Below are 15,757 nucleotides of genomic sequence, written 5' to 3'. Positions count from 1 at the left end.
AGAGGATGAAAAGATGGATGGTGACTATCATCTTTGCCCAGGAAACACTTGATGGTAAAGCCAATGATGCTATAAATTCTGTAACAGAATTTTCCATTCAATATTCTGAAAGTTTCTCTTCATAAAGTGTATGTTAAAATAAAATTTAAATATTATTTATAAATGCCAGTTACATCCTGTCACTCTCCTTCTTGGATACTTACAAAAATATGTACATTTGGAACGTTTTATCTCATTTTGCATTAGCTTCCCCTATCGTTATTAATCATCAGCTCTGTAATCTTAGGTTAATTACTTAACCTTTCTGAGTCACACTCCTCTCATTTGTAAAGGGGGTAATAATTTTGCAAAGCTCCTAGAGTAATTATGGGTATTACATGTTTGGCAAGGAAAGAGTACTCAATAAATACCAGGTGTTGTTATTACCGAAGTATCAAGTGACATAATCTTTGATGTCTGTTATAGAATTAAACACTTTTTCTTTATTTTTTTAATTTAAAGTTCTCTTATAGGCACATCTATGGATGACAATGTTATATTTATAACACACATAGAGCTTTATTAAAATTTTTCTCAATTAAAAAGTTAAAACTATAAGCTCATATATAGGTGGATTTTTTTTTCTTTTTTTTGCTATGACACATGTTCTATTTCTGCTCTCTCTTTAAGAAAAAAGAATACACTAGTCCTTGCTAGAATGAGACATTTCTACAACTGGAAATACCCTAATTCCCAGTCAGTCCTCTTCACACAAGTGATTGCAGTTCCCCCTGGTTTTTGAGTCACATAATGAGCTCAGATTGTTCTTGCAACAGGCCTTCAGATTAGACAAACGAAAAGAGTGCATATCACCACAAACTCCAGGAAATGATTTTAAACATATCTCAATCCTTTGTAGATTGTTTGTGATAAGAATTGCATCATCCACATTGGAACATCCTGTGTGTGAAGTAAGGGCTCTGAAGCGGAATGGCCCTCCGCCTACACTGAAAAGAGAACAGACCACAGCCTTACTTACAGCCAGATGGCTGCCCAGGTACTCTGCTTGGGAGGTCAGCTTGCTTTCAAATTATCCCGCTCACCTGAGACTGTTAAAAAGGCTCCAGAATTATCAAAGCCATGTCACCACTGTTTCTAGAGTTGAAGTTCATAGTGCAATGAAAGTCTCATAAATGAAACTAGCAAAAGATTTAAGATTATTTTGTTAAAATCTGGTAGATCCTGATGTAAATATGCCGATAAATTCTTAGAAACATGGCACACATGAAAGAGCTAAAACTATACTTTAAAAATAACAGAGTATGATTTAAGAATACTCAGACTAGAGGCTTCGGTGGGTTGTTTGAGGGAAAGGCATGAAGTCAGGACTTAGGTAGACAGATTATAAAGGAAGTCAAAGTAAGCAGAGGAAAAGGGTACCAAAATGACAGCTTCAGAATAAGAAGTAAGGGAATAAAGAAAACAAAGTTGTGTGTGTGTGTGTGTGTGTGCATGCATGCGTGCACATGTGCATGTATTAGATGATAAATCCATGGAAAAAGGACTCACAATTTGCAAAGGAATAATTCATGGTCATACCACTTTCTGTGTCCAAAGCTAACTTGATTAGTATCAGAAGGAAAGTCAATGTTGAAACAGTCCTTCCCACATCTGCTACTTCCATAATGCCTATGCAACTGTCATAAATTAAGAGTAGAGAAGGGCACAGGGCCCATTGTCAAAACAAACAGGCAATTCTGGGTTCCAAGTTTCATATGATTTTCCTTGAGCCTAGAGTCGTGAAGACTCCTTGTCCTAACGTGGCCCATTCTAGCACTGTAATGGGATAACCCACTCACCTGGATCCTGGCCACAGCCCTGCCCTCTGTGGCAAGGTACCTTGGCAGGGCTGGGTCATGAGAAAACCTTGTCTCTCTAATGATCCAAGCCTTGGGAAAAGAATATGAGCTCTTAATATTAAGTGATTATAGCTAGTGACACTAAAAGAAAACCAACACCATTAACTGCAAGGGGTTTACATTGAGTGATGTCTTCTGTATTATTCAAAGTTGTCTATTCTGCATAACAATCTTCCTCACTGACTCTATTCCACACTCCTTAAGGCCAGCAACTATGTTTTGCACTTTCTGTACCTCATGTAGTTCAGAAAATCATGTCCATGGTTTTGCGTCTCTTATTTCTTTGCTTCATAAGACCAGACCAACAAAAGGACCCAGACAGACTTGCCTGGCCAACTTTTGTTGTCTGTCCTTCCTGCTTCTCAATTCCATATGGTTCAGCCCTTCAGGTCAGACAGGTGCTGTCTCTTCCTCTTGCATAGTGGGGTATGCTTGTATCATCTGGTGATTAGGCCTTGAGCCTAAACTCAGTGCTACACCTTGCCAGAAAGCTCTATACTGTTGTTCAAAGCACTGGCCCAGCCAATAATAGAGTGGTGCCTTGCTTCCCAGACCTATTGTCCTGTGTTTATTCATCATTCAGTGATGTCATGAGAAGGTCCAGGCAGCATTTAGAAATGTCCAGTGTCCCTGGTCTTACCAGCACTAAAATCTCACTATAAACTGCAAATATACTTGTCTTTTAACAATGTCTTGGATACTTAGAGGTAATCTTAGATAGAGAAAGGAGATATGGCTGCCTCTCGTGTTCCCAGGACTCTGCCTGGTGGGATCCTCTCAACTCTGTGTCCCTTTTCGTCTTGTTCAACTTCCAACCTGCAGCATGGCCAGTGGTTGAGCCCCTTACAATCCTTGAAAGGCTTATCACCTTCAATAATGTCTATTACTGATGTTGGCTCTTTCTCTTAGATTTACTCTGCCCAGGAAAGCTGTTACTTAAAAGAATCACTTCAAATTCAGTGCCAGATGTCCTCAGCTAGGCCATGTCTATGGACTAGAACAGTGGAGTTCATCTGAAGCTCCCTTTTACTTCATACGTCCTAAGTCAGTCTACTATAGCTCACTTTGTATAGCACTTGGGATGAATCATTTAGAATTAGGACTTCCATTTAGTCATTTAACAAATAATTATTGATCCTTTACTCAGTGCCAGATATCAGTCTGGGTGCTGAGAATGCAGCAGTCAACAAAACAATGTCCCTGAACTCAGAGACAGTGGCAGGAGACAGATAAGGAGCATATAAACAAGTATATATCATTTAAGATAGTACTAATTGTTAGAAAATAAATGCACCTGTAAAGCTAGAGCGACTCAGCAGTTGAGTGCTATATAGATAGGGTTGCTCTGAAAGGTCTATGAGGAGGAAACATTTGAGCTGAGACCGAAAGATGAAAACCATTTGAGTGATGATCTTAGGGAAGACTCTTCCAGGCAGGAGAAAATAATTTGCAAAAGCTTTGAAACAGCAATGAGTTACGCATGTTCAAGGAACAGACAAAAGACTTAGTCCTTAGAACATAGAAAGCAAAGGAGAAAGTGTAAAAGATGATAATAGGAAAGACAAGCTGACACCCCAGGCTGACACCCAATCACAGAGCATCCTTTAGGGAATTTTAATCTAGGGAATGAGCTGTGGTTTTTGTTTTTTGAGATGGAGTCTCACTCTGTGAGCCAGGCTAGAGTGCGGTTGTATGATCTTGGCTCACTGCAACCTCCACCTCCCAGGTTCAAGCGATTCTCCTGCCTCCGCCTCTGGAGTAGCTGGGATTATAGGTGCCCGCCACCACACCTGGCTGATTTTCGTATTTTTAGCAGAGATGGGGTTTCACCATGTTGATCAGGCTGGTCTTGAAATTCTGGCCTCAAATGATCCGCCTGCCGTGGCCTCCCAAAGTGCTGGGATTACAGATGTGAGCCACTGTTCCTAGCCGAGCCATGTTTTTAACAGTTCACACTGGCTAGAGCAAAGAGAGCAGAATAAAGCTGGCAAGAAGGGAAGCTGAAGGCAGGTGGAGAAGCTGTTGCAGCAGTGCCTGTGGGAGCTGGTGTTGGCTTCTATCAGGGTGGCAGCAGGAGAGACAGTGAGGAATGGCCAGGTATAATTGGTATTTTGGTGATAGGATTAACAGGACTGGCTCATGGATAAGATATAGGGGAGGAGAAAGAAGACAAGCCAAGATTTTTGGCCTCAGTAGCTTGTGCAGAAAATCAGATACTTGTGTTCTCCCAGTTAAGTTTGGTATGTCTACTGGGCATTAAAGTGGAGACATTGAATGAATTGTTTAATATAGCAGTCTGAGGGAAAAAATTAGGGCTGAATATGTAAAACTGTGGGTCACTAGCTACTTCATCTGCTAGATTCCAAGGTCAAAATATACCAACCATATCGTCTTTCTAGCCTCCTCACCACTTTATAATTATCAAAGCATCACTTGATAATTGTTAGACATGCAACTCTCTCGTATCCCAAATGGTTACAGTAATTGCTAATCTTTAGTTTCCAACCAGATGTTCTTATCTTTCCAGATGATTGATAAACTGTCTCTACATGCATTGTTTTCCAAGTCTCCTCACATTAGTTAATACTCATCTCCAGCCTCTTCATCCCCACTGCTTAAAACCCAGCTCACGATTTACATCCTCCAAGACACCTCCTGAGAAATGCTGCCCTCTCAGGGGATGATTTCATTTTGTTTCCTCATCAAATAGACAGGCATGGCCCAACATGTGATCCTGAACCTTTCTTTGAATTCAGTTGTTTAGAGTATCAAATGGAAGTTCACACAGAAAAAAGGCTTATGAACTATAGTGTTGGTTTTTTTTTTGTTTTGTTTTTTTGTTTGTTTTTTTTTTTTTTTGAGACAGGATCTTACTCTGTCACTCAGGCTGGAGTGTAGTGGTGCCAACATAGCTCACTGCAGCCTCAAACTCCTGGGCTCAAGCGATCCTCCCACCTTGGCTTCCTGAGTAGTTGGGACTGCAGGCATGCACCTCCATACGCAGCTGATTTTTAGATTTTTAATAGAGATGAGGTCTCCCTATGTTGCCCAGGTGGTCTCTAACTCCTAGGCTCAAGTGATCCTCCCACCTCAGCCTCCCAGAGTGCTCAGATTACAAGCGTGAGCCACTGCACTTGGCCATACATTACAGTTCTTATTTGATAAGCCAACAACAGCCCATTTACTCATTGAAAAGAGCTCTACAGCACGGAGATTCAGAATCTGAAGTTCCAAGGTGAGTGGGGATAGTATGGAGCCTTCTGCTGCAACAAGGAGATAAAGTCCCCATGGCAGGACCTGTGTTCACAAGTGGGCATTAACTCTGGTAGAATAGGAGCTACAGCTCTTCTTCCCAAATACAACTTTCAAATTACCTGATTTCTCTGGGTTCACTTGCATTATTATTATGGGAACTAGATTTCCATATCCATCAAGGTGGTTGTTTTTCACCTGGGTAGAATGGCCATGGTTTGAAAATGCAACCATCACATAGCATGAAAAGACTGGGGGCACTTTGTGGCAAAAATAAAAGGTGTTAATATGCTAGAGAAAGCCACCTTTGTACATCTTGCATTGATGTTTGTGAGGACCCTTCACCACATGGAGAGGAGAAGGCTAATTTAGAACGAAGCAAGTAGACAAAACCTTGCCAAAGAAAAAATTTAGGGAACAATTCTACCATTTAGAAATGGCCCAGAGATAGCATTAATAACTTGGTGATGATTTACAAAGTTCAATGAATATCAGTTTACGTGATAAGAAATGAAGACAAATCTATCATTCTATCTATCAATCTACCTACTTATGTATTAGATGGTCAAAACTGGTATTATATTGCTTTTGAATATTTAGAGACAATTTTCTATCCAGGTTTTTAAAAATGAATCATTATACCATCCCATTAATGATCAGTCTGCAGTTGTCAACTCTCAAAGTAAGATTGTTCATTTAAGAATATTTGAGGGCCACCCATTTATAGTACATTTATTAAAGGCACCAATTTGAAAAAGCAATTGAAGTCAAATATGAAATTTATTTTGTGTTTTTATTGAAATCATAAAGAAGAGAATATTCTTACCAGTTGCCTTTTGGATTTATGAACTGCTGCACTGCATAGCCAAACTGTTCACTTGAAGGACCGGAAAATATTTTTGCTTCTGGGAGACCAACATTGTATGCCAAACAACAATTTAAAATGCCTATTAAGAAAAATATGAAACAGCACATATTTACAATTCATAAATATAAGTGTGTCATATAATTCTCGAAGGCCATTTTTAAGAAAACTTGCTTGACCTAATAATTATTACTTATCAACGATTACCCAGAAAAAGTAACTACTGCTTTTTAAGTACTTATTTGGAGGCCTGGCACCAAGCTAAATACTACATATGCATAATTCATTATATTATTAATCTCTTCATGGCAACCTTAGAAGATAGTTACTAATATTATCTTTGTTTTGTAGAGAATTTTGAGGTTCCAGGGGATAAGCATATCTCACAGCTGGAAAGAGGTAAGGATGAAGGCAAAATTTGAACACAAGACTTAAAATCACTAAATTACTTCTAAGTATTCTTAAGTAATTTGAGTTATATTTGTCTTTCCCAAAACAACAAGCCTCTGAGCCACCCAAGGGCAAGGGCTGAAGAGTATCATCTATTTATTCTGAATCACCTTGAATATCTTGACATGGACTCTATATGAAACAGCTGTTGAAAAGGCATTGATGACTACATCAAAGGAGACAGAAAATCACAGCTCGTTGAAAATTGTATCATTTTCTTTCAGAAGGGATCATTCTCATTTTTGAGGATGAAAATGTAGGGATTGGTGTCATATCTTTTCTATTCCAGTGGGAACTGTCAAAAGTGGTTTTGTTTTTGAAGCTTCTTTCTGAATGATTAAGAAATGCTAATCATTTCAAAAAACAGAACAAAGACCAAGGCAGATAAAGCCTTGATAGACTTTATTTTTTTTTTAATTCTTATTTCTGATGGAAAGGAAGTGAAGGAAAGGATAAGGTAAATCATGATTCTGTGTCTGGCACTGACAGCATTAATGCTGCCAGTTCTTCATCCTACAGAAATAAGGTTGTGTGTATATTAATGCTCTCTCTGGAGATGGGAATGTGCCTCATGTTGCTTAAGATCAATATTTACCTTCGCAGACACTGAAGACAGAATGGACTCTTTAAAATTGACATCAAAGTTCTATTAAAATGTGCTGTCACAAAGAAATGTCCTACTTTCTAGGCAGCATTACAAGTGCACAGTGTTTCATATGTCTATTGTTCTAGGCACTAAAAGGTCAGAAGAAAAAGGCTCGCTCTTCCATTGGGCCTCTGCATTTCTGGGAGCAGATTCTGTAGAGTGCTCCAAAAGGATAATGAAGTCAGTGATGAAGCAACAGGGACTTAAAGTAGTTAACGTGCCTCTGTAAGTGCCAAAATCACTCTATCAGGGATTTGTCCACACAAGGAGTTCAGCTCTTTATTTCTTACAAATAATGTGCTGCCATGAAGAGAAATATAAGTACTTATTCTGAAATACTCTATAGCAAAATCTACAAAGCTTAACATCTGCAAATTTTCTCCTTAACATCTCTTTTTCATATGCACCATTGCTCCTTTTTATTTTTGAATAATAAAAAATGCAAAAGAAAATAACAGCAAATTAAGCAGAGAACCAGAATTGGCATGCAGAATACTGGTGTTTTCAATCAACATTTATCTTCACCCCATTGTGGAGAGCTCAATAAATGGTATTTGAATATGTTATCAATCATCCAACATACTAGCGTGGAGAGAGGATGTCAAACTGCTTTCACTTTTAAAATACCTAATGCTGGAAAGGACACACGTGACTGTATATACAACGACCTCATTTTCCCCCATTAATTAGAACTGGGCAGATTACGTAATGGCAGGAAATTATGATGGAGTTCATTTTATCATTTAGCAGTTCAATTTTATCACATATATAGGCATATATGTGTTACTATATATGCATATATGTATATTATTAACTTAGGTCTTGCCATTGAACTGAGAATAAAATCCAATTTCCTCACTGTAGATTCAAAGGTCCTTCATGATCGAGCCCTGGTGTATCTTTCTGACTTCACTTCCCACCACTCTCCTCCTCCATCCCTGTATTCCAGTCACACTCACTTTCCTTCGGTTTTTTGAACACATGTAGCTCAGTCTGCTCATGCGCTTTGCAGCTGCCTGTTCCACTGCCTATAACATCCTCCCCCAACACGGCATGTTGGACTTTGCTCAAATAGGTTTCTGCTCTCCCTCTCCCCTCTGTGTAGCAGCAGCAACCTTCTTTATCACCGTATCACTACTGGAGCAATTATCCAAAATGATCTTATATATCCATATTATTTTGTCTGTGCCTACTAAAATGTAAGCTCCTTGAGGAGTCAAACCTTGTTTCTTTTATTCACTCTTACTTTCTCAGCACCTATGATAATTTTTTTTAATAAAATGCATTTTAATTACTATGTGTTCTTCAATAATGATTTGGAATATAAAGAAAACTGGAGGGAAAAATCATTCATAATCTTTTCATTCTACTGTAAGTACAGTTAATTCAGATGTATTTCCTTCCAGTATTTTTCCTCTATTTAAATTATAATGTTTATTCCAAATTGCATCCTACTGTTTCTTAATGCTTATGTCTGCCTATGTCAGAATCATCCTGACTCATTTGCGTGCCACAACAATCCTGTGAAACAGCAAAACCAAGCTATTATTAACAAATTACAAATAAAGAAACTGCAACTCATGAAGGCTAAATGTCTTTCTTGCGCAATGTCACCCACTCTGAGTCTAGGTTTGGCTTATCTCTCAACTTTATTGTCCAGAATTTCTATTAATAAATGATCTGCTCATTTTTACTCACAAAGCATGTCCTTTGTTATCACCATCCCTTCATTTCATTGATACTAAATCTCCTCTTTTCTGCTACTTAAATCTTGCCCTTTATATCCTGCCTCTTTTGATAAATCTGGACAATCTCAAGTCTCTATACTTTTCTCTTAATATGTATTTACAACTCAATTCTCTGTCATCATTTCACACTTGGCATATGATATCTAAATAGCTCATAAAAATTTAATGGAAGTATTCTGTCTAATTCAGCATCTATTTCTTCTTTGCAATCCCAATGCCTGTATCTTCTGATGTCTGTCCTCATAGCTCAACTGAATCATATGGATAATGAGAACCATATTTGGTTCACCTTGTTTCCTTCCCCCCAAACCATGCCCATGTGTCTATACATACTTTAAAAATGGACCATTCAACATATGTTTATACAGCTCCTTTGTACCAGGAATTTTTTAAGGTACTGAGGATACTGCAAATAAATAAAACTAAACTCTCCCTGCTCTCTTTGCATTTCCATTATGGTAATTTTACTAAAAAGATGGCATCAAAATGTATAAGTGTTAAAATAAAGAGTGGTGAAAAGAGCCTTGAGCTCAGTATTGAGAAGAGGGTAAATCTAAGTTCAACGGTTTCACAGAGGAGGTAGCAATTAATCTGGATCTTGGAGGACAAGTTGGAATTCACTACATAAAGAGGAAGGCAAAGTTCATCCCAGGCACCAGAAACATCATGTTAAACAGGCCTAGGGTGTGAAAGAGAAGAGTATGGCGATGGTGAAAAGTCTGGCACAGAAAGTCATAGGTTGCTTCATTAATCTATACATTTCTAGTTCTCTGTGAGATGCAGTGAGTCTTCAGCTGACTTGGGCTTTGCCAGGAGCCTATTATCACCCACAGTATAAATCTTCCTTCTTTGTCTTCATGTGAATGCCTGGAAATGCAATAATTGCATAGCAAACTCAACATATTTAACAAAGGTGATCTTGTTATACATGTGTTGACTATAACCAGGCCAAAGTATTCCAGTAAATCTCACCAAAGCTTACACCAAATACAAACATTTTACCTCATGTAGAGTTAACTAGTTTCCTCTATTTTCACACTATAAAGGAGATAATGTTTCATCCTAGATTATAACAGGCTGATTGCCATTTTAATATCCATAGGTAAACCAGATAATCAAATACAAGTTAACTACTGTAGATTTCTTATTTTTCTTAGACTCTGAGGCAGGAGGATAGCTTGAATCCAGGAGTGCAAGACCATCCTTGGCAGCACAATGAGACAACATCTCTATAAAAAATAGACAATTAGGTGGGCATGGTGGTGCATGCCTGTAGTTCCAGCTACTTGGGAGGCTGAGATGAGAGGATTGCTTGAGTTCAGGAGGTCCAGACTGCAGTGAGCCAGGAAGGCACCACTGCACTGCAGACTGGGTGACAGAGGTTCTGTCTCTAAATCAAATAAACAAAAATTTACAGGATCTCCTTTTCTGAGGATTCCTGACCATCTCTGAAATAATTTTTTTGGAAAAAATTTAATAATTAATTTTAATCAATATGAAATGTATTCTACTTTCTTCTGGAGCCTGATTTTAAGTTATAATTCAAAAGAGAAATATATGATTGGGGATTGAATATAGTTAACCTACTTGTGTTCTAAAAATGTAGCAAAGGCTAAGGATGGCAGCTGACACATGTAATCTCAATGGCCGACTGAGACAGGAGGATCATTTGAGCCCAGGAGTTCAAGGCTGCAGTGAACTGTGATTGTGCCACTGTACTTCAACCTGGGCAACAGAGTAAGACCCTGTCTCCAAAAAAAAAAAAAAAAAAAAAAGCAGTGAAACTCAGAAAGGAAAAAGTCTTTTAACAACAAGAGCATAAATAATGTATAAAACAAAACACGTTATTTTATATTCAACCACAAAAATATGGCAAGGGAAGTTTATTGATGTCTATGATATCAGTGTCAGAACTGAAGGATGCATTTTTTTAGTAAAGGGTGGCAAAAAAGAGTCTAACTTTTGTGGTCAATGCAAATTTGAGCATATCTATATACACTGAAGGGCCAGGGGTAGGGATGGGTTTTTCATAGAAGGGACTCATTTGCAAAAGGTGCAATGAGGGACATACATAGGAAGAAATTCAGGCTAAGAGAAAAGAGTAAAGGCCAAAAGCAAGAGGTGAACTTGGGAAGAGAGGTGTGGTTTTGACATAGCTTCTCAGATTGCAATTTGGCCCATTCCTGAAGATGCATGCTGCACTTCTAGGGGGAACAATGTCTCCATTAAATATTGAATAAAAACATAAGAACTGTAAGGCCTATCTCTAAATGTGAGCACAGAATGTCATTACTTTAAGAAGGTGGAGCACATTTCTCCCATGCCTGAGGGACTGGTCCTCAGTAGCTACAGAAGGATTGACAGGGAAGAGGGCAGAGAATAGTGAGCAACTAGGGCATGCAGAAGGCAGGGGCCATGGTGCAAGTGACCAGGACACAGGGGATACAATTAGGGGCAGCAAAAGTTTCCAGGAGAACCATGCTCTAGAGTCTGGGAGAATGTTCTCTACTCCTGAAGAATGAGAAAACAGTGTTTAGGCACTTAGGCTCTCCGTGTGTGTAAGTAGGTGGTTGGGCCACAGAAGTTCTATTTTGTTAATCACAATTTTGTATTTTATGTCATCTCTCAGTCTTAGGTGGCCTAAGAAAACACACTTTATATATATTAAACAGCTTTAATGATTTCTGGCAATCTAAAATAATTAGTTCTTAATGACCACCATTAAAATTATCTGAATGTCCAAGATTAGGGGAGTGAATATGCAAATAGTAGCATATAAACTAGATGGAGTTGTATCCTGCCATTAAAAAAACAGCAGTTGTGAAGAGGATGAAAGTGCTTAACAAAAATAAAATACAAAATTATATTCAGAATAGAAGAAAAAGGTAAAAATATATGTGAATATTAACAGAGCAAAGAGTACAATTGTGAGTGTAATGTCGCTGCTTTTAAATTTTCCTTTAGTGTATTATAATACACTTGCAACAAATAAGAATCAGGATAAAAAGGCCAGCACAGTGGCTCACGCCTATAATCCCACCACTTTGGGAAGCCAAGGTGGGTGGATCACCTGAGGTCAGAAGTTCGAGACTAGCCTGGCCAACATGGTGAAACCCCGTCTCTACTAAAAATACAAAAAAAAAAAAAAAAACTATATTAGCCGGGCACATATCTGTAGTCCCAGCATCTCGGGAGGCTGAGGCAGGATAATCACTCGAGCCCAGAGAAGGAGGTTGCAGTGAGCCAAGATCGAGTCACTGTCGTCCAGCCTGGGTGACAGAGTGAAACTCTGTCTCACCAAAATAATAAGAATAAGAATAAGAATCATGATAAAAATAAGGGAGAAAGAAAATTGCTTCTCCTATCCTAGACTAGAACTGTAAGCATGAGCTATTTGATTTCAACCTCATTTGCAGTGTCTAATCTGACTGTCACATGCACAAATACAACATTTATAATATATAAAGGGAAACTCTGGCCCATTGGGTTGCATTTGACTCTGACTTTCATTTGCTAGGCAAGTCCTAAGAATGGGATCCCTACATTTATGCCTATAGACTTAAAAGTGCAATGGTTATAAATGTCTTTCATCTCAGTAACTCAAATGGTCACATAATAACACTTTGAGTCCATGGAACTCTATGTTTGTAATAAGTCTTGTATAAACTTGTTCATGTCTGTATGATAACTTGTGATGTTTTCTCCACGATTCTATGGTTTTTCTCTCTATATTCAAAACTATCCATAATACAAAATTAATGAATTTATGCACACAGTTAATAAATAGATTTTATTTTCCTATTTATTTAATTTTTGTTCACTCAATAAACTTATTGAGTATGATGTGGTAAACACTGTTCTTAGTGCAGGAATGAGAATTACATTAATCCTCTCTTATCTTAAGGGAATGTGTTCTAAGTCCCGGCATCCCACCCCCGCCCCAACCAAGTAGATGCCTAAAACAATAGGTAACACCAAATCCTATACAGTATATAGTGTTTTTCTATATATACCTACCTACAATAACATTTAACTTATAAAATTAGACACAATAAGAGATTAAAAACAATAACTAATAATAAATAGAACAATTATAACAATATACCAGCATTACTACTCTTGCACTTTGGGGCCATTATGAAGTAAAATAAGGATGACTTGGCCAGGCATGGTGGCTTATGCCTGTAATCCCAGCACTTTGGGATGCTGAGGTGGGCAGATCACCTGAGGTCAGGAGTTCAAGACCAGCCTGGCCAACCTGGTGAAACCTCATCTCTACTAAAAATGCAAAAATTAGCTAGGAGTGGTGGCACATGCCTATAATCCCAGCTACATGGGAGGGTAAGGCAGGAGAATCGCTTGAACCCAGGAGATGGAGGTTGGAGTGAACTGAGATCGTGCCACTGCACTCCAGCCTGGGTCACAGAGCAAGATTCCATCTCTGAATAAATAAATAAATACATACATAACTAAATAAGGGTGACTCAGACACAAGCCCTGCAATGCCATGACTGTTGATCTGATAACCAAGACGGCTCCTACGTGACTAATGGGCAGGGGCCACAGACAGCATGCTGGACAAAAGGACGATTCACATCCTGGGCAGGATAGAGTGAGATTTTGTCACACTACTCAGAAAGATGCACAATTTAACACTTATGACTTGTTTATTTTTGAAATTTTCCATTTAATATTTTTAGGTCACAGATGACTGTGGGTAACTAATTTATATATTTTGCTCAAGATAAAAAATTAATTAGTTTGCTTATTTATATATGAATTACTTCTTTTATCCTTTGTGGTTCAATAAATCATTGAATCATTTTTAAATGATTCGATTTCTTTTAATTTTTTTAAGTATCCTTTATTTTCATTTAAAAAACAAAATGTTTTATTTATTCATTTGACGTTTATTTATTTATCTATTTTGAGATTGGAGTCTCACTCTGTTACCCAGGCTAGAGCGCAATGGCATGATCTCCGCTCACTGCAACCTCTGCCTTCCGAGTTCGAGTGATTCTTATCTCAGTCTCCTCAGTAGCTGGGATTACAGGTGTGTGCCACCACGCCCTGCTAATTTTTGTACTTTTAGTAGAGACAGGGTTTCACCATATTGGTCGAGCTGGTCTCGAATTCCTGACCTCAGGAGACCCAGGCACCTTGGCCTCCCAAAGTGCCGGAATTTACAGGCATGAGCCACCGAGTCCAGCCTAAAAAAACAAAATGTTTTAAAGAATATTTCACTAATTTTAGATATGACCTCTTCAAGAATAAATGTAATTTCTATAAATATTTTATATGCTTTCTATAATCCTCTTTGTGTTATTCAAAAACTATACTAAGACGGAAGCCAAGATGGCTGACTAGAGGCAGCCGGGAGAAACCTCTCCCACCAAGAAACCAGGACATTGGGAAGGATGGCACACACTCTGAACAGGTCTTTGCAAGCGAGGCATTGAGAGTGGATGAGGGAGGACGCGGATGTTGGGCTGAAGGGGGAGAAAGCTAGGCGCCCTACACGGGGTTGCCCTGCACCAGGAATCCTTCCTGGTCCCCAGCAACTTCTGGGGTGAGTTGAACAGAGAGGAGTCACTTGTTCCTACCACGGACTTCCGGCATCCTAGCAGCAGAACTCACGAACCCCACGGACACCTGAGCTGACACAAAGAGAGCTACTTAGAGAGGTGGCAGAGGCAGGACACCAGCCAGCGCGGAGCCCAGAGGGTTTGACAACGGCAGAACATGGCCAAAGACGCCCATCCCTCAAGGCCTGCCGTGCTCCTATAGGAGACTTTAGCTTTAGGGTGACTGTTGGACCTGGACAGAGCAGGGCAGTCTTGCCCGTGGGATGGGGCCAATCCTATCTGAGCATATCCCGGTCTCCTGGCCTTTCCAGGAGCTCCAACCTGACCACGGCCGCTTGCAGAGCAGCTTCAGATGCCCAACCAGAGTGCTTCCTAGGGCACCTCATCAGAGCTCCTGCACTGACAGAAAATGCCTGGCCATCAGGAGGGCTCCAGCAGAACAGCCCCTACCGAGGCACAATGGTTTACCTGCAGGCTCCCCCAACGGCAGCCTCCCCAACCACAGCCTCTCCCCACCATTTTGCCAGCATGCACTTGCCCATGCCCCACACCCCTCCACTTCCCCCCAAAACTGCTTTGCTGGCCCACACATGCCAGAAGACCTTGTCTCTCCTCCTCTGCCAGTGAATGCTCATCCTACCACACCCCCGGCTGATGTGTGGGCACCCTGCTATCCTGGCATGAATGCACACAGGAATATTAGCAACCTCATCCCCACTGGTGCCCCGCCCCTGCTGTGCTGCTACCACGTACCACCAGCAGGAGCTCATGTAGGAATGCTGCCGCCCTGCTCCTTCTGGAGCCCCAACCCAGCTGACACATGTGCACGCAGCCATGCTGCCACAGCTGCTGTCACATAAAAGTGAGCATAGATCCTGCTGCCACCACCCCAACAAAGAGCTTTGGCTGGCATTCCCCATCGGAGTGTTGTGGACGATATAGACCGTGAACACTTTGGCCCCTCCAGTGCAGCAGATGCCTAACCCTGAGGAACCAGAGAACAAAGCTGGGGGCCCAGTACCAGTTCCTCAGAGTTAGAGTATGCAGCCCAGGAGTGCAGGGCTGAGCCTTTGCTCCCTATAATCTTACAGAGACAATGCCAGTTCGCTAAACACCACAATGAACTCCTCAAAGGGCATCAAAGAAGAGAAAAGCAAAAAACAACCCATCCAAAAAGTAGCAATTTCAAAGACTGAAGGAACATCAGCCCACACATGACAAAGAAACAGCCCATGAACTCTGACAACTCATAAAGCCAGAATGTCTCCTTACTTCCAAACAACAGCACTAGTTCCCCAGCAATGGTTCTTAAC

General features: G+C 39.9%; 1 protein-coding gene across 1 annotated transcript in view; it reads right to left on the bottom strand.

The window, feature by feature from the left end:
• ITGA2 (integrin subunit alpha 2) overlaps positions 1-15,757 on the bottom strand; it is a 101,714-nt gene that overhangs the window by 57,420 nt on the left and 28,537 nt on the right. The window contains 1 exon segment of the mRNA NM_001260822.1: positions 5,977-6,097. Within this exon segment, the coding sequence (NP_001247751.1) occupies positions 5,977-6,097 (121 nt within the window).

The sequence above is a fragment of the Macaca mulatta genome, chromosome 6 (genome assembly GCF_049350105.2).
Source record: "Macaca mulatta isolate MMU2019108-1 chromosome 6, T2T-MMU8v2.0, whole genome shotgun sequence".
Classification (NCBI taxonomy): Eukaryota; Metazoa; Chordata; class Mammalia; order Primates; family Cercopithecidae; genus Macaca; species Macaca mulatta.
Note: the sequence above shows the minus strand (reverse complement) of the source record. Positions and strands in the feature narration are given on the sequence as shown.